This window comes from Pipistrellus kuhlii, unplaced genomic scaffold (assembly GCF_014108245.1).
Source record: "Pipistrellus kuhlii isolate mPipKuh1 unplaced genomic scaffold, mPipKuh1.p scaffold_m20_p_8, whole genome shotgun sequence".
Taxonomy (NCBI): domain Eukaryota; kingdom Metazoa; phylum Chordata; class Mammalia; order Chiroptera; family Vespertilionidae; genus Pipistrellus; species Pipistrellus kuhlii.
Genome location: NW_023425584.1, coordinates 68,747,551 through 68,770,958, shown reverse-complemented (window position 1 = coordinate 68,770,958; position 23,408 = coordinate 68,747,551). Strand labels below are relative to the sequence as shown.

Sequence of the window (23,408 nt, the reverse complement as noted above, 5' to 3'; positions counted from 1 at the left end):
TCCAGAGCATACAGGCAGCTTTATTGAGTTAGTGGCATGCGGGGAAGTCCCTCCCCCATCAGCAAGAGCAGGCATTAGAGTGCGGGGTCTGAGGGAGGAGAGGCTGGGAGAGGTCGGGAGGGCCCAAGGCTGGGTCTGGTCACTTGGTGACGTGCAGAGCTCTCCTCTAGGGGGTCTGTGGCTCATCTCAGGGGCAACAGGATTCAGATGCCCCCATACCTGGAAAAGCAATCTTCACACTTCATTTCTCCCTGAAAAAAGAAATGGGGAGCGGAAGGAAGTGAGGGCTGAATAGTCGCCAACACTCAAATTCTTATCAAACCAGAAAGAGCACCCTCCAAAGGAAAACCGGGGTCCCGGTGGTGTCTTGGCCTCGTGTCAGACCCTGGCAGTCATTCCCAGACTGGGTACTCGGCCCTTTCTTTGGCTCCCAGGGACCTGGGGGGCCCGGAAGGACCGAAGCGAAGACCCGCACACTCACTGGGCGTTCTGGCGATACTCCAGCAGGGCTTTCTTGGCCACGGTCTCCATGAACTTAGGGTTGTGCACGGAGACTTCTTCTGGGATGTTCACGGTGATGGGGTCAGAATTGAAGAGCGTCAGGATCACCTTCCTGAAGCCGGAGGGGACGCTGGGGTCGGAGCTGTGGGAAGCCACCTGGGCGGAGGGAGGGTGGGACAAGGGCTGAGACACCGGCCAACTTCCACGCGTTTTGTAACAAAAGTCAGGCCTACATCTGGACCCGTGACGCCTTTGCCTTTGACTAATCTGGACGTGAACCGCTCACTGGAAAGAAATGCCGCTACTCAGAGGCACTTGGTAGGTATAATGTCACCGAAAAGGACCAGCCCGAGGAGCCCCAGGGAGGGAAAGATGATTTCCGAGCCACCGAGCCACCGTGTTTCCTTTGGGCAGCCACTGGCCTGGCTGAGGTAGAAAATTAATCAGGGAAAGAAAATAGAGCCCTAGCCGGTTTGGCTCGGTGGATAGAGCATTGGCCTGCAGACGGAAGGGTCTCAGGTTTGATTCTAGTCAAGGGCACATGCCCAGGTTGTGGGCTTGATCCCCAGTAGGGGGCGTGCAGAAGGAAGCCAATCAATGATTCTCATCATTGATGTTTCTCTCTCTCTCTCTCTCTCTCTCTCTCTCTCTCTCTCTCTCTCTCTCTCTCTCTCTCCTTCTCCCTTCCTCTCTGAAATCAATAAAAATATGTTTAAAAAAAGAAAACAGGAAGGTTCCCAGAGCTGGAGGGGATCTTTTCATCATGGACACGGGAGGCTGCCCCAATTTGCGAGCCCCCAGCCCACACAGCACCGGGCAGGAGGGGCAGCTTCATGGGAAGAGCATAGGGTCCCAGCCAAGCAGACAGGCTCCATCAGCCAGGCGAGGCACCTGTCAGTCATCTGGCCTTGACCATGCTCTCGAACCTCTCTCACTCTCCTCATCCATAAAATGGGGTTGTGACATTGCACCTCTGGGTGATGAGGCTTGCAGGCAACAATGCACATAAAGGCCGTATGTTTCCGATCACAGGACAAACACTTCATGGAAAGCGTCAATCTTCATCCTGTTTCACCCCCAGGGAGGGCCACATCATCCTCTCTGGACCACAGCCGTGGGAGAGACTCACCGTGGTGACGTGGAGGGCGTAGTCCTGGTCCTCACTCTGCGTGAGGTTGGCCAGCTGGGACACCCAGCTGAACTGCTCATTGAGCTGCTTGATCAGAGCGGAAGTGTTGAGCATCTTCTGCTGGTAGGACCGCAGCAGCTCCTCGTACTGCCTGCTTAGCTTCTCCGCCAGCTCCAGGGAGCTGTTCAGCTCCTCGCGCAGCAGGTTCTGCGTGGGGTTGCTGCCGGAGCAGTCTACCCCGACACGGAAAACACAGAAGTCAAACGGGGAAGACACATGCTGGAAATCAGTTCATGGAGCCAGGACCCAAACCAAAGCAGAGCCGGTTGCTGGTCCCCAAACCATCTGTCATCAGCCCGTGACGACAGAAAGAGCTCGCCCCAGCATGCCACCCAGCAGGTGGGTTCTCTCCTTGAGAACGGCTCCTTCTGGAAAACTGTCAGTGGGCCTCAACAGTGTGCTCAGTGACATCTCTGGAGACGGGGAGAAGAGGGGGGACACGAGCGGAGCTGGCCACCCTCGGCAAAGCATGGAACTCAGAGCTTCGTGTGCTCAGATCTAAGGTCACTCTGCTGCCCTAGGCCCCCCATGAGTCATTTCTGGAGGGGGGGGGGCTGTCATGTGGAGTTACTATGTATGTGGCACCCAGATACCACATAAGTGCTTTGGATGTCCATTATCTGTAATAATCAGGTGTATCCTAAGAACTACCAATAATAAATTATTTTTTTAATTAATTATTATTATTATTATTATTATTTTACCAAGAATGAAACTGAGACCCACGCTTGCCTGAAGTTATAGAATAAACAATCTGTGGGACCAGAATCAAACCCAGGGCTTTAACTCCTAAACTTAGACTCTTCCTATTCGGAGTCTGTGGTCTGGAAAATTCTCCAAGCTTGTCTTCTGGCCGTGGCAGCAGAGTTGGAAATTCTGCTCTAAAACTTCATTTAGCAGAACAGCAGCTGGTGGCTGGGGTCCTGACTTCCTACCCACCCCTGTGGCTGGTCACCAAGTTCACGGGTGGAGCAGGGAAGATAGAGTTCACTCTTTCTGGGGCCTGAGTTAGGGCCCACTGCAGGGTCCCAGATTGATAAGTGTTGGCAAGTACCCACCATCTCTAAAAACTATTCTCTTTTTTCTCTCCCTACATTAAAAAATATATATATTCCAAGGAGAGCACATCAAACCCACACAAGTCAGGGGAAAGGAGATCTTTTCATGCTAAAGATTGGTGATCATTTCTATTAAATGATTATATGTAGTCCTTTCTATTCAATGACTCATCTGTATTATAATAAATACTCATCTGTATTATAATATACTCATCTGTATTATAATAAAATAAATGTTAGGTGGGGCAAGAAACAGAGTCACTAACAAGAAGCCAGGTTGGAAAAGATAGATAATGAATAACCTTAACTCTGGTACCAGGAAATAATTTAAAAATCAGAAAAGTCATTGAGAACAGCGACTCAGTCTAGAGAGGGTGGGGACTGATAGGAGTGGGGGAGCTACTGACATCTAGTGGTAAGAGGCCAGGGATGCTGCTAAACATCCTACAGGGCAGAAGACAGCCCCCAAGGACAAAGAATGATCTGGACTAAAACGTTACCGGTGAAGAAATAGAGAAATCCCGGTCCGGAGTTCCTGGGCAATGCCTGCTTGTATATTTGCAAGAACCTTAAATAAGAGGCCATCGGTGTAGACAAGAAGGTGGCTGTGTAGGTAAGCTGTGATCAGTGACCGATCGGAGCCTAGGCAACCATGTGTCTTTCCTTCTGGCCTTACCATGACTAACTTTCTGATGGTGAGGTACTATGTCATTTATGATATTCTAACTATGATATTGTATGGGAACAGCCCAAGTGGCGTGGCTGGGTATTCATCCATCAGTCCCCTATGACACTTGTATTTATTTTGCAGTGGCTTCTAAAAGTATAGGGATAGGGCCAGACTCTTTAGCCAGACTCTGAAGGCCTGCCCTGGCAAACACACATATTAAGTAAGAGCAAGGACACAACATTGATCCTTTATTTACAAGGGAAACCATTAACTCATGCTGAGCATAGACTACTGCGGGCCAGAAAGTTTCTAGATGCTTTTAGAGCTGTTATCTCAAAGCAGGAAGGAACTAGCCAATGTCCAGACCTGATACAGCCCAGGGGGACAATTTCCTTTCCCTCAGAGATCAACCCAGCAGAGGCCATGGGACCACCGTCATTGAGCCAGGGGTGGCTGAGGGGCCACCATCATTGACTCAGGGGTGCTTAAGACAGACCCTAAAGAGCTGGTTAAGAGCACATCCACACACCTAGATCCCCCACATGGGGTGTCCTGTAATCTTGGGGAGTTACTTAACCTCTCTTTGACTGAGTTTCTACCTCTGTAAGATAGGGACATTTATTGTATCCAACTAAGGGTCATTTTGAGGAAATTAGTAACTGTTTGCGAAGTGTTTAGAACAGTACCTGGCACATGGTAGATGTTTGCTAAACAGAAAACATACTATTTAAAATGTTACTGGCTGCAGGAAAAAACGAGGGTGCCTACTATGCTTAGCCGTTGGGGAAAGAATGATGTGAAACTCAAAGATGTGGCTTTTCCAAAAAGAACATTAACAGCCCCTCCCACGACTTCCTGCTGGCCATATGCTGGATGACTTGGTGGGCACTTTATTAATAGTATGTTATCCAATTCCTGATTTCAGGGGCAACTCTGCACCCTAACTCTTGTCTACAGATAGGGGCTCAGGTGGAAGAAGGCAAACAACTTCCCCTGGTGCCACAGCCAGAAAGCAGCAGAGCTGAGACTTGAACCTCCATCATTTGACCAATGAAGGCAGCTCCACGGAGGTGCCAGGGGCAAGGCTCCCAGACTTACCCACTGACAAGATCTCCTGGCACTTGGCACACTGGTCCTTCATCTTCAGGCACCCCGTAGAGTTGTGACGTATCTCCTTGCATATGGTGCGGTTATCATTGTTTTCTGCAGACACACAGGGGAAGAGGGATATCATGCTGAAAGCCCATATAGAGCAAATGCAGTGATGGGCTGCCCCAGTGTCCCTGACCCCTTCCCACACCACTGTTTGGCCCTTTGAGCTGGTTCTGCAGGCAGAGCAGGTTGGAACTGGCCTGCAGATACAGGCCCCTGATCAGGAATCCCTGCAGAAGGACAAGGAGGTAGTTTTTAGGGTTTCCCCAGCTGGGTATGACCTCCCCTGCCACCATTTCCCTCGATGAGCCCTCTCCTGCCTCAATACTCCCCTATTTGTACTTCTCTTTGGCATCATAACCTATTTTGCTCTGCATTTAACTGACTCATTTCTCTCCCCCTGGTGAGTCAGCAAGCCCTTTGAAGGTTGGAATGGGATCCTCTTTACAGCCTCCTTATAACACAGGACTCTCTCCACTCTGGATATGCAGTAGATGCTGGTTTAATTCATTATCCTCTTCTTTTTCCAAATCAATTTGGTGCCAAACCTGGTGCCAGTCAAACTACAGCATTTAGGAGATGGTGTTGGCCAATCAATATTGATTGGTTCAATGAAGGAAATCATTTCTGAAAGTATGGGCTTTTTGTGTCCATATTAGACTTCATTCATTCAAAGGATATTAATTATGTGCCCATTCTCTACCAGACCCTAAGGTTATTGTCATGAACAGCTTCCTTAAGATGATATAACTTGTCGCCAATATATACATGGCATCCACAGAAAACCACCGAGTTCCCAAGCGAAAGGGGGCTGCTTCTCTAGAGGCAGGAGTCAATCTGACCCCAACAGTTGCTGGAAGGGGCTTGGTACCCTCCAAGTCCTGCAGAGCTAGATTTGACCAGGTCCCATTGCATCAGCTGAAACACTTTGGGTACGATCCTTTATCTCCCTGTCACTGTTTTCTCCTCCTTAAAGAGGGTGAATATCACCTTTACAGGAGTGCTGCGGGGAGAAGTCAAGACGACACATGCCAAGTTCTTAGCATCGAATGGTTTTTCAACAAGTTGCTGTTCCCATCCCTTCTTAGGAGGAAGGAGACATCTTTCTCACCTTCCGGGAATTCCATCATCGGAAACTCGAAGAGAGAGCCCTGGAATTGGCCATCCATCGCCTGCTGAGCCTGGTGTATCATGTCAAAGAAGGGCTGGAACATGTCATGGATGTTTGGAACTCCAAACATGGGGAAAGGCATTATGTTTCGGGCAAAGCGGGTCTTGGGGAAAGGCCTCCTTTGGGGTGAGCCAAAGTATGAAAAGGGGAAGGGATCCAGGAGTTCCCGGTTGAAGAATCTGTTGTGGAAAAGCTCGTCCATAATGCTGGACACCTTTTGGAATCTGTCCTCCATGGAGTCCAGCACGTGGGTCTGTTGCCGGTCATTCTCCAGCAGGGAGTCGATGCGGTCGCCGTTCATCCATAAGTAGAAGGGAGAGCTCTGGTTCAGGAACTCCTCCAGCTGTGCAGGCAGAATGGGGAACAGTGAGGAGACGCTCGCTAGGGTCCCACCTCCCTCTGGTTGAGACGGGCCAGGCCCAGCTCCTCACTCTATGTTGGTCTCCAACAGAGTGACACAGCATGTGGCTGAAGGGCCCCCTGAGACTGGCTCCCTGGTTTCTGAACTGTCAGGTCGGTGTCTTTCCATTCTACCCATCCCAACAGAGGAGAGTTTAAGAAGATTCGTGAGGCTCTAGAGCAGTGGTTCTCAACCTTTCTAATGCCGTGACCCTTTAATACAGTTCCTCATGTTGTGGTGACCCCCAACCATAAAATTATTTTCATTGCTACTTCTTAATTGTAATTTTGCTATTGTTAATGAATCCTAATGTAAATATCTGTGTTTTCCGATGGTCTTAGGCTCTACAGCAGCAGTTCTCTAAGAGAACAGCTAGCAGGGTCATCAGAAAATATAGATATTTACATTACGATTCATTAACAGTAGCAAAATTTCTAACCAAGAGCTCCTAAAACCCTTTGAATTTCCTATGATGAGAATAGTAAAGGTATCTTTTATGATTTTCATGAGGCAACTTTTAGAAAACACTCTGAAGGAGGGAGGCTGGGGAAGGGAACCTCAATTAGAAGCTTGAAACGTTCAGTCCCATACTCTGATTTCTAGGGAGGGGAGCGGAGCTGGAGGCTGAATCCGTCTCCAATGGCCAACGTTGCTTATGTTAATGAACCTCCATAAAAACCCAAAGGACAAGATCCCCAGAGCATGTGGGGCTGTTGAACACGTAGAGATTTGGAGAGAGTGGTGCCCCTGAGTGTGCATGGGAGCTACCTGCCCCTTTCCCATATTTTGCCCTACGCATCTCTTCCATTTGGGCTATTCCTTTTATAACAAACCTGCAGTCTAAGAAGTAAAATGTTTCTCCCGAGTTCCATGAGCCACTCTAGCAAGTTAGTTCAGGAGGGGCTTGTTGAAACCTCCACTCTATAGCTCAACAGTCAGCAGCACAGGGGACAACCTGGACGTGGGATTAGCCCCTGAAGTGGGTGTGGGACAGTCTTGTAGGACCGAGTCCTTCACCTGTGGGCTCTGAGGCTACCTCCAGGTAGGTAGTGTCAGGACTGAGTTGAACCATAGGACACCCCGCTGGCATGGGAGCACTCCCCCACGTCGGGATCGGGTGTGGAATAACAGAGGCATGTTTCACCAGATTCTCCTCAACCCCCACTCAGAGCCCAGGCTGCCTCCACGGCCCTTCCCCATCTCACCTGGTGGCCAACCAGCCCCGAGCTGCTCCTGCAGACGCGCGCGTAGAACTTCATGCAGGTCTGCTTCAGGCAGGGCTTGCACTCCTCCCAGAGGGCCATCATGGTATCATTGCACACTTCCTGGGACGCCTTCAGCTTCATTTCAGTGTCTCTGGTATCAGTTAGGGCGTCCTACAGCAGGACACAAAGCCAGGTCAGCCACACAGAACTCACAGGCTGCACCCTGCCCCAACACGCACAGTGGAGCTGGGCCTTCCACCACCCAGGCAGACGTCCCACGGCTGGCCACACGGTGTGCTCATTTCCACCCCAGCTCTGGCTCATTTGTTCCCGCTTTTGCCTCCCTGGAACTCCCTGCCCACCTCGCTTTAAAGATTCTTTCATCTTCAAAACCCAATTGCTCCCTAGTCTTCCCTGGCCAGTAGACCCCATGTGGACATCTCCTTCTCTGACACACACTTAGAGTCTCTACCCCAGGATTTGCCTCTCACTTTTACTTCACTTCCTATGCTCAACTTCTGGTGTCTACAGGTCATCATCCAAAGCTCCTGGAGGCTCCCTGGATCTTGGTTTCTGTTGGGACCATGGTCCCTGGCATGCAACTGGAATAGACCAGCTTTCAAAGTCAAAGTCACCACAATCACCCAAACTCTCTCACGTGCCCCTGTCATCCGACCTCATAGTTTTATAAGAATCTATGCCAAGGAATTCATGTAATAAAAGACAAATCGGTATGCCTAAAGATCTTAGTTTCCATATGTGTTTATGGCAGTGGTCGGCAAACTATGGCTCTCGAGCTACATGCGGCTCTTTGGCCCTTTGAATGTGGCTGTTCCACAAAATACCATAGCCTGGGCGAGTCTATTTTGAAGAAGTGGCATTTGAAGAAGTTTATGTTTAAAAAATTTGGCTCTCAAAAGAAATTTCAATTGTTGTACTGTTGAAATTTGGCTCCATTGACTAATGAATTTGCCAATGACTGGTTTATGGCAAAAAACAAATAAAACAAAACAACCAACAACCTAGAATGAATTCAGATGTAAAACTAGGGGACAAGTTAAGTAAATTGTGGTACATACAAAGAGTGGATAAGTACAGCATTACAAGGGATATTTATATTAAGTTTTAATATTATAGTAAGCACATTTCATGTTAAAAATTTATGATATGTCAAAAAACCATAGAGGGGGGAAATAGTAAGAAATAGACTCAATGTTAACAGTGAATTGTCCTTAAGTACAAGGGTTATGGAAAATCTTTTCCTCCTCTACTTTTCTATATTAAAATCTTGATGAAGGAGTGTGTTACTCTTCAAAGAGAAATAAAGTAGAGCGTGAAGGCACTCTGAAGGTCTGACCAGGAGGAGTTCCCTGCTCTGTGCTGGGGAAAGCCACCTTCCGCTGAGCTGGTCACCTCCTTTCTTTCCGATTCACATATTCTTCAACTAAGAAGTAAATGGGATCTTTTTCCAAACTTGAAAAGCTTTATTATAAAATCTAGACTGTCAAATATCAAACTCCAGCCGAAACCGGTTTGGTTCAGTGGATAGAGCATCGGCCTGCGGACTGAAAGGTCCCGGGTTCGATTCCAGTCAAGGGCACGTACCTTGGTTGCGGGCACATCCCCAGTGGGGGGGGGGGGGTGCAAGAGGCAGCTGGTCGATGTTTCTTTCTCATTGATGTTTCTAACTCTCTATCCCTCTCAATTCCTCTCTGTGTAAAATCAATAAAATATACTTTAAAAAAATATATCAAACTCCAACATTAACCACAAAAATTCTAGAGTGAGACGTGCCCCTCCCACATGAGCGACTTGAGGACTCTCACAGAGGGTGAGAATGAACCCTGAGGCCCACGAAGGACTAAAAGCCTCAAAGAAAGTGAGAGCTGCACCCAGGCCAGCATTTGCTGAAGTGGCTCCCATGAAACTGGGCTAAAAACTGTCCAGAAAATAAAAATGGGCTTCCTGTTCGATTTGATTGGGAAAACACTGGGTTAAATAAAGTTACATAGGTTTTTCTTCTTCTTTTTTTTAAAATCGTTGACACTATCATATATGTCTCTCACTCCCCCTCCCCAAAACAGGTTTTTCCTACATAGGATTCTCTACTGCAGAACTTTTCAGAGCCTCTAAAGTGCTTTTACTATGCATTATAGATCATGAAGGTGGCAGGTGCCCCCATCTTAGCGTCTCCTTCATTAGTGGTAGGATGGCAATGGGAGTAGGGTTTTAGGATACCCTTAAGAAGACTCTTGATTTTTTTAAATACATTGTTCGTTGAATTATAGTGTTTTAGTTTTGTTGAATCACTGAGCGCAGCCTAGAGCTACTGAGTTCACTGTTGGACTTAGCTGTTTCTTTTATGAAGTAGTTCAAAACGCTAGAAAGACATTGAGGCAACAAAGTGTGTGCCTGCCTTAACTCCACGGTATCGCCCCTACTAGATAAACTTTCTGAAAGTAGGGTGCCTCCCCCTTTTATCCCATGAAAGACCCTATCCAAAGCCTACCGTGGAGCGTGCCCATAGTCAGAATTGGGAAAAATCTATTGAAGTGAATCTGGGTATCAGGCCCTGAGCCAGGCTGGTAACAAAAGTAGTTCCAAGACCTCACCCTTTGAAGCTTCCAAAAGCAAATAAACCCTCCCTATTTCTTAACCAGGGTCCCGGTGTCAGGTGACACAGCTCTGGAAAGACAGAGGGCCAACGTGGCAACCCAGCAGGACGCCCCATGAGGAGCCAGGACCCCTCCCTGCCCCCTTCCAGCAGGGGGCGCCCAAGCAGGGCCACGCTCGCTGGGCTCTTCCTTACCTCTTTCTTCTTCTTGGCCTCTTCCAAGTTGAGGAGCAGCGATTTGCGCTCATCGTTGGTGTGGTCTATTAGAGACTTGATATGTTTCACCTCCTTGAAGGCATTTTTAATTTCCTTATTGACGTACTTACTCCCCTCGGTGGACATTTCTGCAAGAGAAGGGTGGGGAAGTAGAATGAGGCCGGAGGAAGAGATGGCACTGGGGGCTGGTATAACCCTGGAACCAGTCAGAATGGTCAGAAAGGCAGTGGGCCCAGGGGCTTCCAGGCTGGGAATCCCCTGGCAGGCAGCCTGTGGGCCCCAGCTTTCCCTGACATGGGTTCCCATCCCAGGACTCCCTGTGGGCCGGGAGTCCCAGAATCCAGGGCACCAACTGTTCAGAAACACCCCCCCTCAGAGCAGGCACAGCCCAGAGGAGGACAGAGGCACTAACGCCCTACAGACCGGGCGCCGAGCCTGTCCGGCCGCAGGAGAAAATTTCCAAGGGGGAAAAAAATCCTGGACGAGTAAGCGCTTACACATCGAAATGGGGAATGTTATTGTTTTGGACACAAGCTTTTCTGGAATTCGGTTTCACCAAACATCTGAACTTCTTTTCTCCAGCTCATAGGGAGGGAGACACAAAGATGAATTAACAGCACGGCTCCTCGCGGAGGCTGTGACCAAGACAGGACACCACGAGACAAATGCATGGAGGCGATGTCACCAGAGCACCAGCTCTGGGGAAGCGCTGAGCCAGACCCCTTGTGTGCATTTCCTGTGACATCCCAGCACGCGCAGTGAGATCCAGTCACCTGCCCAGGCTCACACAGCAGGGGAGCAGCAGGGCTGGGCCCAGACCCGGGTCTGATCTCAAGGTTGGGGTTTGTCACTACTACCCAGGGGGCCGCTGGGCTAGCAGGAGGAGAGTGGGCTGGAGGGAGGATGGGCTTTAGGAAAGGCCTGGAGAATGGGACCACCCTCGGGGCTCTGACGAAGGACGGCCTCATTTTAACCCGTAATCCTCCTTCCCTGTGCACAGGGAATGCGGAGCCCGGGGGCCTGGGTGGGAAGGTGGGGATACACGTATTCAATGCGATGGAAACTGAAAGAGGAGAGCTCCCCAAAGACTCCAAGGACCCAGGCTTTACGGGCCTCCATGGAGGAGGTGTGGGTACCGGGCTTCACGGACTGGAAAGGGAACTGGCGAATGAGACCCGGCAGCCAAGAGAGGCCTGCGATACAGCTGAGAGTGCCTGGAAGCCAACCTGACCGCACGGAGCCTGACCATACAGACCATACAGGCGGGGCGGGGGGGATGGAGGGAGAGGCTCAGAGAGGGGCAGCGCACAGCAAACCTGACTTCATGCACAGGATAAAGCGGCCTTGAACCCTTGGGGCCCTGATAGGGAAAGAGTGTGCAAGGGGGTGGCAGGGGTGGGGGTGGGGGTGAGGGGAGATACCTCTGATCTACTCACCCTGGAGCTCTTGCTCGGAGACTGCCGGGGCGCCCAGCACCTGCCCATGCTCCCAGGTCATCAGCAGCCCCACCAACAGCATCAGAGTCTTCATCTTGCCTCTGATTCTGGACTCCCCGCACGCCTGTGTGTGTGGAGCACAGGAGACTGTCATGGCAACGGCTAGCCAGCCTGCTGGGTTCTGGCCCAGCCTGCCGCCCGCCCGCAGCGGCTTCCCAGGAGCCCCGCCGAGGCCTGGCCACCAGCTCTCCCCTCTGGGCGGGCACTGCTGCCTTTTTACCCCCGGGGATGTGGGGAGAAAATATCAGATCTGACAACTGGCATTTCTCAAAAGATAGCGGAGGCAGTGGGTACAGGGAGGAACCACAAGACAGCAGCCCGATACAAAAGAAACAGGAGTGCTGGGGCCAAGCCTTCCTCCCTGCCTCCTGTGGAGCAGCTCAATATGCCTGAGCCAAGCGCATGCACTCGCTGCACCCAGGAAGGGGTCTGTCGGAGGGTACCTGCTCCTATTAAACAAATCCTGAAAACACCCCTTTTGGATCACTCACCGGGCTCTCTCCTGTGCCTCCATCAAAGGGGGGGGGGGGGCTCCCACAGCTCCACCGCCCCCATGGGCATCACTACTCCTGCCCCAGCAGCCATCACCAACCAATCACAGTGTGTGTGTGTGTGTGTGTGTGTGTGTGTGTGTACCCAGCGCCACCTAAAACCAGTTCCAGTTCCAAGCGTCTGAAGGCGCCTCTGGCCAACCCTTTGGGTAAGCACAGGAGAACAAATCCGTCATTCCCCAGGGTGGGTATATACAAAGAGTGAAGCCAGGAAGGAAAGAAAACCGTCTTCAGGAAGTAGATAAGGAAGGGTGCAGTCACATGGGGACGAAGGGGCCCTGGGGCCTCCCCAGAAGCAGTCCCTCTACGGGGACACGGCCTTCGCTCTGCCAGGTCCCTTTCCCATGGCCCAGTCCCTCTCATCCACGGCGGGGTGCACTGCCAAGGTGTCCCTCCCGCCGCTCTGGGCCGGCTGCCCTGAGCCCGGGGACAGCCAGTCTTACACAATAGACTCTTTCCAGAAGCTGAAGTGGTTACATAAACAGAAGCCCCTCCCCCCTGTAATCTGCCCCCACTCCCACCCCCTACTGCTTATCCTAACTCACCCATTTCCCACAACCAAGTGGGGGGCCCCCTTCCTGAGGTTGTGCGCATCCAAAAGCTGCTCTCTGCTCAGCAGGCCCGTCTGGATGGAAGGCAGGACATCCCTAAGGCAAGCCTCTCCATGACAGCCATTAGTAGGGCAGCCGATCGTGGTTCCCCAACCAGCTGCACCATGAACAGCAGGGAGGAAAGAGCCGGTCATGGCCTTTCCTGACACAGACAGGTGGGCGGCTGAGCCAGGGCGAGATTTCAGGCCCGCAGGAAGGTGCCGGTCTAGCAGGCTCTGCCCCGGCTGCTCACTGATGCCTAAAACGCCAGAAGCAGGAACAGAGCCTTTGTCGCGCCAGAGAGAGAAAGCCGGCAAAAGAGGCCCTTTCCGGCGAGGCCCCGGTAGCAATGACTTCTGAGAAGTCGAGAAGACAGGGCATTGGGCCATGAAGAAAGGGGAGGGAGGGTGACGAAGAGCAAGAGCACTGGATGAGGAGGCCAGAAACCCAGCAGCCAGTAACAGGGCCTCCCAACAGGAGCCTGGGCTCCATGGGGAGCCACCAACCTCGGAGCCAAGAAAGAGATCCGTCTTCTGCTCAACCTCTCTGCTCCAGAGAAAGAAGGGGGTTCCCCAGGGCCCCCAGCAAGCTCATGGCAACCCCAGGACGAGAGCTCAGCTCTCCTGATCCCCTAGTCCTGAGTTCTTTCCTTGATACCAAGTCAATTAAGTCTCTGAGCCTCAGTTTCTTCGTCTGTGAAATGGGCCTGACACAGACCTCAGAGTTGGGAATGTGTTCTGTAAGCACAAGGTCTCACAGGATCACAGTGAGTTCTGACTACGTCACAGTGTGAGGCAGGACCTCGTGTGAGCCCTGGCAGTGTCCCCCAGGGAAGTGGGGGCAGGTGGCAGTGTGGAGAGGCGCAGAGGAACAGAAGTGGGCACAGAGGCCACCTGTGGTCCCTCCCTGACTGTGGCTTTGCTGATAGGGGCTTTATCACCAGGAACAACAACAGCCTGTAATTGTTGGAATCGAGAGCCTAGGTCAGCGGTCGGCAAACTCATTAGTCAACAGAGCGGCAAACCGCGGTTCTTGAGCCGCAGCAGCTTGCCAACCACTGCGGCTTAGTGAAATGACCTGTTACGTTAGAGGTCTATGAATCACCGGAGAGCAGGGGTCGGATCTCGTTATAACACTGATTCTGAACCTGCTTTTCTAGCAAGCACACAGGTGATATTGACAATGCTAGTCCCAGGAGCAGCGCTAGCACAGTGGCTGCACGGCTACCAGCCCTCTCTGTCTTTAAAAATAAATATTTTTTTTAGTAATTGATTTGAGAGAGAGAGAGAGAGAGAGAGAGAAACATCCATTTGTCCCTCCAATTGTTTGAACATTCATTGGTTGGTTCTTGTACGTGCGCTGACTAGGGATCAAACCTGAAACCTTGGTGTGTGGGAATGATGCTCTAACCACTGAGATACCCGATCAGGGCCGCACCTGCCCTCTCTTTGCACTGTCTTGCCTCCCCTCTCATCTCCTGGCCTGGGCTCCTTTCTGGCAACTTTTCCAATTAGACAAGTCACCCCAAAGCCCTCCTCCCCCCCCTCACCTGGCAGCCTTTCCCCCAGGAGGGCTCACCCACTCAGGGGGAGCCCGGGGAGGACCTGGGGACCTGAGCAGAGCAGTCACACAGCTTATAAACTGCAGGGTTTAAAGCCCAAGGCCCAAGCTCCTCCTCTACTTCCTCCACGAGGGCAGAAAAATAAGCCGAATGAGAACATAGTTCACTTGTAAGTCACACCATCCAGAGCATATATTACCTCTGGGGAATCTTTCCTCCTTTTTCCTGTGCATTTGCATGCAATCAGATTCTTTACATCCACTAGATCAGATATTCTTTAAAAGTAGGAATCTGTTTGTGGATACCTAATGATAGAGTCCATTTTCTGACATGCTCTGTGCGGCTATCCCGCAAGGCTAGACATTTACATTGTAGTCCCTTGCTATGATAACGAACACCATCACAAGCATCTTTTATCGTATCTGCACCTTTAAAATCCTAATCTTCCTCTTTAAGAAAAATAGTAATAATTAATCAGCTTCTTAAAAAAAAAATTAGGCCGAAACCGGTTTGGCTCAATGGATAGAGTGTCGGCTTGGGGACTGAAAGGTCCCGGGTTCGAATTCCGGTCAAGGGCATGTACCTTGGTTGCGGGCATATCCCCAGTAGGGGGTGTGCAAGAGGCAGCTGATCGATGATTCTCTCTCATCTATGTTTCTAACTCTCTATCTCTCCCTTCCTCTCTGTACAAAAATCAATAAAATATATATATATATAAAAAATTAGGTCCAGAAATTCTGGAAGGTCAGGTGGCTCCGGTTCTAATCTCACTTCTGACACCCACCTGCAGTTTATCTTCGGAGAAGGCCCTGCACCTCCCTAGGCCTCACAGTATCAGCTGTATGCTGAGCCCGATGAGTCAGACGTCTGGCGTCTGACTGAGGTTGAGTGACTTTCCCCTGGTGTTCCCTGGCGCATTAGGCAGCTGAAAGAGGAGGACTGATGTGGTTGCAACATATAATTAAATAAAAAAGCCTCCTGCTGATAAACACACTACCCGGAGAACCAGAAAATTCTGAAGCAAACAAGGTGACTCAGGCGCGCCAGCTGACAGCACTCCTGGAGATGGTACCTCTAACGAGGGAGATGCTGCAGCAACGGGGGCAGACTCTGCGGCTCATTATCAGCCGGGGCCTCCCTCTGGCAAGAGCCTTCGGTTCTCCAGGTCTCGGTTTCCCCCATCTTTGCAAAAAGAGGCTCCTTGCACCTGTCCTACCTACCCACACAATGGTGGTTTTGCAGCTAAGGAGCCGAATCCCAGCCTGTGCACCGCCCCCAGCAAGCTGGCCTTCTGCCCCGCTGCCTGGGGACAGGGCTCCTGCTGCCTGTCTTCTCAGACTCCCTCCGCTGCACCCACAGATCGGGTTTGACACCCCTAGGACTACTAGCAACCATCTTCTCCTCGCCTGCCTGCCTGCCTGCCTGCCTGCCTGCCTGCCTGCCACCTCGCCCGCCCATCGCCCATCGGTCCTCGGCCCCGGAGAGCTCTGCGCAGGGTGGGAAGGTGGGGACCTCTCACCAGTCCGCGGTGCCCGTGCGTGCGCTCCTCCTGGCGACGCGGCGTGGTAAGCGCTGTGCGCGCCGTATTTATAGGGATCTGCCTCGTAGACACCCCCTTCGGGGCTGGCTGCAAACCTGCGTGACTCACGCCCAAAGAATGCCGGGGAATGCACAGGAGCTTTCTGGAAGCTGGCGCCGGAGGGTGTGCGGGGGTGCACGGTTGCGGGGGGGGGGGGGGGGGGGGGGGCGGGGAGGAGGGAGGGGTGAGGCGATCCGGTGCAGCGCCCGGCCTGGGGCGCGGGGAGGCGCAGCGGCGCCGCCGGGAAAGGTCGCTCTGTCTGCAGGGGGACAGGTCCTGGGGGGGCGTTGCTGCCGGGCCGGCTCCCCGGGGACTCGGAGCTGGAGGACAGCGCTCCCACCTGGGGCCACCGGAGTGCACCCGTACAGCCCTGCGCCCCTCTCCTTGGGGTTCCTGGTGTCCACTGTGCTCCTGGCTGTTCCCAGGCCAAATGAAACCCCTCAGTTCTGCAGCCCTATTGAAGGTTAATCTTTCCTCTTAAACACAGGCCCTCCTCTTGTTTCATTTAGGTAGAAAAGACGAAAAATAACTGGGGTGGCGTGTGGAGTATGAAGTCCTGACTTTCCGAACCATCCCAGGGACCGGCTGGCCAAGAGGAGGCAGAAATATGTATATAAGGATACAGGTAGCATTTATTTGGGGGAACCGGGCCTTCCTGGCTCCTGGATTGCTGGACTTTATTTTTAAATATATATATATATATTATTGATTTTTTTTTTACAGAGAGAAGGGAGAGAGATAGAGAGTCAGAAACATCGATGAGGGAGAAACATTGATCAGCTGCCTTCTGCACACACCCCCACCCCCTCACGGGGATGTGCCCCTGACTGGAATCGAACCTGGGATCCCTCAGTCTGCAGGCCAAAGCTCTATCCACTGAGCCAAACCGGTTTCAGCTGGATTGCTGGACTTTAAGCAAGTATTGTCCCCAGCCACTTGGGACCCAGCCATGCGGGGTGGGCGGCATGGGAGTGGCACCCTGCCACCCACATTTGGTTTGGTGCTCTGTCACTGCAGCCTCCACGTTCTTAACAGCCCTTGAACAAGGGGCCCCACCTTTTCATCTTGCACCGAGCCTCCAAAATCACCAGGCCTGTTGCCCAAGGGGCTCACTTGTCTTCCAATCCCCCATGTTCCTTCTTCCAGGAGGACGCTTGTATCTGGACTCTCTTGTCCAGGGATGTGATGGGGGACAGAGGGACCGGAGCCATCATGGTGCCCCTGACAAGGAGGGGACCCACCCAGAAGCCCCTCACATATCACTACGTCTTGGGGAAGAGGCAGAGCCACCCACTCCGGACCGCCAGGATGTGTGAGTACTAGGAGAGAGGTCAAGGGGCCGGAGGATGGATCCCTCGCCGGTGGGGGCAGCTGGGTGGGGTGGGCAGCCCTACTGTGGGGGGCAGGTTTTGAAAACCACACGAGATGGAAGCATTTAGAGGAGAGCTGTATGGTCAGGGGCTGGTGTTCCGGTTTGTTACTCTGGGGGTACAGCTTGAGGCCCGGGCTCTGGCTGTCCAAAGTCGAGGGGCTGCTAGGAGCCACCCCTCTTCAGGAGGGAACCTGGAGGAAGCTCCTGGCCCTGAACGTGGGATTCTGACTGTAGTCTCAGATCTGTACCGAGGGGCCGGGTGACCTTGGACCAGGCACTTTGCCCTCAGGGGTTCTGTTCCTTCTGGACCAGGATGTTTTGTACCATCTCTAAGGTCCTCCCTCCCAAGACAATGCCAAGAGTGGGAAGATCACCAGCCCAGAAGAGAAAAATCCAGGGAAAAATCTGAAGCAGTATTCCTTCCTTGGAGAGTTTATTTTCCTTAAAAAAAAAAAAAAAATCTAATGATCAGGAACAGCTACATTTTCTCTGGAAACTGCCTCCTCCTCCGCACTGTATCAATGCCTGAGGCAGAAGAACTGTTTTTGGAGCATGCTTCTTGTAACTTTTCTGTTCTGTGCCACCCACAGCATCTCGCACAGGAGGCACACATCTGTGATAATTATATTTTTTAAAGTTGAACTTTGGAGGACAGGCAGGAAGACCTGCCTTAGTCAGCTGAAGTAGGGGAAGGGAGGATGGGGAGAAGGGACCGGGAGAAAAATAACATCATTCACAGCCAACACTGTGGTCCCCGGGGGATGATGGCTTGATTACTCTGGCTGCAAAGCAAACAAGGCCCAGAAGATTTAATTTTAAGAGAGAACGTGTGAATTTTTAAATGCCTAAGCGCATCCCTAGGTTATGACTGTTCTAAGTAAACCACAGAGGCCCACTGGTTCAGCCCTCACACAATTCCTAACCTCCCTGCCCTGTCATTGCTTGCCCTTTGACCTTCTGGACCATGCCTCTCTTGCAGCCAGGGGCTCAACCCTGGGCCTGCCCATAGCAGAGAGGACTGGCCACAGCACTGGGAAGGGCCACCCGTCCCTTGCCCAAACACTCTAGATTAGCTATTCTTTAACTGCTGAGTCACTTGGCTGATTCATTACAATTCATCATCTTTTTGGCAGTGCTGCTCTGACATCATTCTTCTCCCATGTGGACGTAGGCAGTCATGTTTGGGGTTTTTAGCCTTGATTTCTTTTCTTGGGGAGGGAGCACTGGGAAGGGGGGAGGAGGGAAGTGAAGAGCCTTACATTTATCTGTCTCTGTGCTTGGCCCATCACCTCTCCCCGCCTCTATAGCCTTGTTATGTGTCCCCACCACTGCCCAGCTCAGTGCCACCAGCATGACGACTGAGATACCCGTCACTGAGATAACTGGAACCAGCTGGAAATGGGCAAGGGCAGTGCTCTGTGGCCTGTAATTAAGAATCGTTCTCCAGGCTCTAATTATTTAATGAGTGCACTCAGTCAATTACAGGCTATGAAAAAAGCCGTGGATGATAAAATCATATGCAGTGAAATCAGCCCACAGCTGATGCAGAGGAACCCACAGCCCACAAACATTCACTTCATCAGTTGTGTTTCCCTTGTCTTTCCATCTTGGGTCTTTTTTTGGGGGAAAGAGGTGAGACCGTACGGAGACAAATACTACTTAACCCATCTTCACGGTTACTCATGCTCTGGAATGGCTGTATGGTCTGTATGTCACTCCAAAGTTGGTCAGCTCTAACTATTTGCTCCAATTCACAGATGAATGGGCATTTTTAAAAATTGGACCCCAGATCTGCCTGGGGTCAAATTTGCTTTTCCCACAACCACCTGGAATGCAACTAGCAATTCTTTTAGGTCAGTGGTTCTCAGCGGAACTATCCAATGGGATGACCCGAGAAGAGTTTAATCCAATCATAGCCTCTGAGCTCCACCCCCAGAGGCTTTGATTGGATTAATGGGGGTGGGGGGGAGGGGTGCAGCCAGATAGAGCATCCAGAATTTTTCAACTCTCCAAGGACGTTTCATGTGCTTTCCAGTTGACACATTGCTGGTTTACAGATGCCCATCTGTTCCTCAAAGCATCTCTATGTCCCTTTTAAAAGTATGTGGTATTCTTCTCATTTCATAGAAGAGAACATTGGGGGCAAGGGATCCTTAGCAGGTTTTTGCATACACTGGGCCGAAATCTGCCTCCTCATAACCTCTTCCCTCTATCTTATTTCTCAGGTGCTATATGTTAAAGTTCTTCCCTCCATGACAGCACAGCCCTTCGAACGTCGGGAAACAAATATTCCATCGCAAGCTAAATTGTCGGTGTCCCTCGTTAGGGCACCACCAGGCCGGGGTTCTTTCCCCACCTTAGGAGGGGTTCAGCACTCTGGAGAAAGGCGCTGCGCATAGATGATTAAAAAGGAGTCCAAGGACAAAATATATTTTTGAAAGGCATTGGGGGTCAGAGGAGCTTCTGCTGAAGGAGCTAGAAGACTCTTACCTTGACCAAGGACCCTGCTTTTATTAGTACCATTTGTCCCAAGGCAAGGTGGAAATATACACTTCAAAGGGTACCGTATCAAAGGATTCACAGAAACATTGTCAGTTTGGGGAATAGCCTACATAATAGGCTGTTCGGGTGTATGGCCAGCAGGAGGCAATAAAGTGCCCTGAGCTGTCTGGCAGCCAACAATCCTATTCAGGTTTGGGGGAGGTGCCTTTTAGCTGTTTCCAATGGATAAACTACATATGACTCAACCCTTTGAGCTCCCCAAGTCCCAGCAACCTTTAGATGGAACTCTTGTAATTATTGCATGCTGGAATTGGTTCTCCGCACTACATGTGTTTCTTCTTACAGATCCTCTGCCTTCTTCTGACACAGTGAGGCCCACAGATGCCTCTCTCTGCGCATGCCTGCCTCTAGCCTTTCCCTTCTGTCCTGGTCCCTCTTGTGCAGCTTTAGGGACAAACATAAAGCACCAGCTTGGGCTGGCCCGGGGAGAGGGTGGCGAGGTGCTGCCTGAGATTTGGTGCGAAGCTTCCTGGGCCCCCCACAGCGCAGTCTGCCGAATTGTGCATTGTCATAGCACACTCCGCTTCCTAAACTGTTTTACGCTGACTCTGCGGCAGGCTGCGGCCAGCCAGGAGTACACAGACACGGAAACAACTGGCTGCCGTTTCAAAGATTTAAGGAGAAAAGTTAATATTTAATGAGGAATCAATCTTCTTTCTTTTTTTTTTTCATCCCTACGTTTGGAAATCCTCTCTAAATATCAGGCTGCCAAGCAATGGGCTTCTATTTATACATGCATAGATATTTGGAGTGTGTGTGAATATAATGTGTATATGCATAATATAGAACCTATATAACCTATAAGACATTTTGCCTGTTTCTTTTTAAAAGTAGTCATAAAGTCATATTATACATAGTGCTTTGCAGTGTGTTCTTTTCCACAATATTATGGCCATCCCTTTAAGTCAACACATAGATCTAACCCCTACTTTTTGGAATTTTCTTCAGCCATTCCTCTATTTCAGCTTTTTCTGCCACTGTAAGCTGGGCCACAATAAACAGCCCCCTGTATGTATCCTAATATGTCAGTATCTTTAAAGTTAATTGGTATAGAGTATCACACTGAAATTGCTGGATATTGCTGTCCTTTTGAACTTTTGCCAATCTAATGTGTAAAATAGCATTTTTGCTACCTTTTTAAACTCTTCATCTAATTATTGTTTTTAGCCATTAATTATTTAAATACATTTTATTTATTTATTTATTTATTTATTTATTTTTATTTATTTTTTTTTTTTACAGAGAGGAAGGGAGAGGGATAGAGAGTTAGAAACATCGATGAGAGAGAAACATGGACCAGCTGCCTCCTGCATACCTCCTACTGGGGATGTGCTCTTGACTGGAATTGAACCTGGGACCTTTCAGTCCACAGGCCAACGCTCTATCCACTGAGCCAAACTGGTTAGGGCTCAGCTATTAATTTTTAAATAGAGTTTCCTCTTGTCATGTATTGATTTGATATGATTTCCAATTCACTTATTTGTGACTTAGGTGAAATTGTTTTGATCTGTTTGTTTGTGACATAAGTAGTTTACTGAGGAGGCTGTCATTGATAAGCACTCAGCTGAAGGCGGCCACTGCTGGGGGCTTTTCAATAAGAACACACCTGGAGAAGCAACTCTGGCAAGGGGGCATTCGACATTACATGTCAAGAGTTTGTGAGGCCTCCCTGAGAGCATCCAGTCTGGGCCAAAGACCTCTGGGGCATTAACTGCTGCCTGGATAAAGGCAACTTTCACCAGCCGTGGTGGAAACTCGCAGTGAGTCCGGGAGAGAGACCAGCCCGTCTGTCAGCACTGGAGCCCTCATTCCTGAGCAGGCGCTCTAGCATCAGGGGACTTTTACTTTCCTGCAGGCTGCTGACCGTCAGCTGGCGGTTGACTCAGCCATCTGTCCCCAGTACCAACTGCACTAACGGCACACCTCATCTAAATTCAGGCTTTGTTGCTGAAACCGGTTTGGCTCAGTGCATTCCGGTCAAGGGCATGTACCTTGGTTGGTTACGGGCACATCCCCAGTAGGGGGTGTGCAAGAGGCAGCTGATTGATGATTCTCTCTCATCGATGTTTGTAACTCTCTATCCCTCTCTCTCCCTCTCTGTAAAAAAAATCATATATATATATATAAATCATATATATATATATATATATATATATATATATATATATATATATATATCAATCAATCCAGGTTTTGTTCCTTCATCTCCCCTTGCCTGGAACAAGAGTGTGATTACCCTAGCATTGCTTTGGAATGTGTTATTTCTTCATTTGGCTTATTAAGAGACGTTTTCCTGTATGCTTTTGGCTCCTGATGTTATTATAATTCCCACAGTGAAGTTGTGGTCAACTACTGGCAAAGTCAGTCTCCGTCTCTGAGCATGATTTTGCTCCCTTCCAAAGCACTTCTTTTATGATTTGCCTGTTCATATTGTCTTCTTGAGTTATTCATCCTTTCTTTTCTGTCAATTTATAGGAGCACTTCCAATAAAGCAAGTTATCCTGTATGTGTTGCAAATGTTTTTCCCAAGCCAGCCTGTGTCTCTTACCTTTTGACCATGGAGGCTTTAAATGTTTTATGTAGTGAAATTTGCTTAGCTTTTTTTTTTTTTTTTTTTAATAGTTTCTAGGTCTCCTGTCTTGCTTAAGAATGTCTTCCTCTCACTAAAATATGAACAGTTCTTCTCCTAATTTTCCTCTAGTTTTCTGTGTTTATTTTCATATTTAGATACTTAGTCCAAATGGTGTGAGATTGTGTGTGTGTGTGTGTGTGTGTGTGTGTGTGTGTGTGAGTAGTATGTGGTGTGTGTACGCATGTGTGAGCTTGTGAAGGAGGGAAGTGAAGGAAGGATCTAACTTCATTTCTCCCAGATATACAGCCAATTATGTCAAACATGATTTATCAAATAAACCACCCTATTCATGCTGAGCTGAAATGCCAGTTTGTCATCTATGAAGTTTCCCAAATAAACTTGGCTTTGTTTTAGGACTTTCTGGTTCATTCCTCTGATTTACATCCTTATTCATGCGTAACATATTATTTTCATTACATCACTTAAAAACAATATTTAATTTTGAGAAGGTAATCACCCTCACTCATCCTTTACAAGTTTTCTTGGCTATTCGCAGACATTAATTTTTCCATATAAAATGTAAATTAATTTTTTCCAGTTGAAAAGAAAAGGTAGTGTAATTGTAGTTGCAGTAATTGCACATATAGTTTTGGAAGAACTCACATTTTTTTCGTGTTTTTTTTTTTTTCCTATTTAAAAACATATCCAGAAATAATTTAAACTATTATTTTTATTTCTAAATAGATGTTTCTTTTATTGAAAATATGAATATAATTTTAAAATATCAAATAGTACTAAATTGAAAATAAAGCATTACAACTTACTAAAAATAAATCAAATAGTATAAAAAGTTCCAACATAGCAGTCTTCTACCCATGAATCAACATCCCTCTACCCTGCCAACTCCTCCATCCCCAAATCAGTAAAACTATTCGTTTTATATTAAAAC

At 49.5% G+C, this 23,408-nt stretch overlaps 1 protein-coding gene across 1 annotated transcript; it reads right to left on the bottom strand.

Moving 5' to 3' along the window:
* On the bottom strand, positions 1-11,738 carry CLU (clusterin). Its single transcript, XM_036423794.2, has 8 exons — positions 11,613-11,738; positions 10,156-10,304; positions 7,347-7,517; positions 5,682-6,084; positions 4,517-4,621; positions 1,631-1,863; positions 482-657; positions 1-251 (listed from the first exon to the last, which is right to left on the bottom strand). The coding sequence occupies exons 1-8, from the start codon at positions 11,704-11,706 to the stop codon at positions 242-244; spliced, it is 1,341 nt and encodes a 446-aa protein (XP_036279687.1). The 5' UTR covers positions 11,707-11,738; the 3' UTR covers positions 1-241.
* Positions 11,739-23,408: the final 11,670 nt, after the last annotated feature.

Bases quoted from the DNA above. Each gene is read 5' to 3' on its own strand.
- CLU (XM_036423794.2), bottom strand. From the start codon at position 11,706: ATGAAGACTCTGATGCTGTTGGTGGGGCTGCTGATGACCTGGGAGCAT. The intron at 6,085-7,346 runs GTGAGATGGGGA...CTGCCTGCACAG, and splicing joins CGGGGCTGGTTGGCCACCAG to CTGGAGGAGTTCCTGAACCA. The intron at 1,864-4,516 runs GTAAGTCTGGGA...GTGTCGGGGTAG, and splicing joins CCAGGAGATCTTGTCAGTGG to ACTGCTCCGGCAGCAACCCC.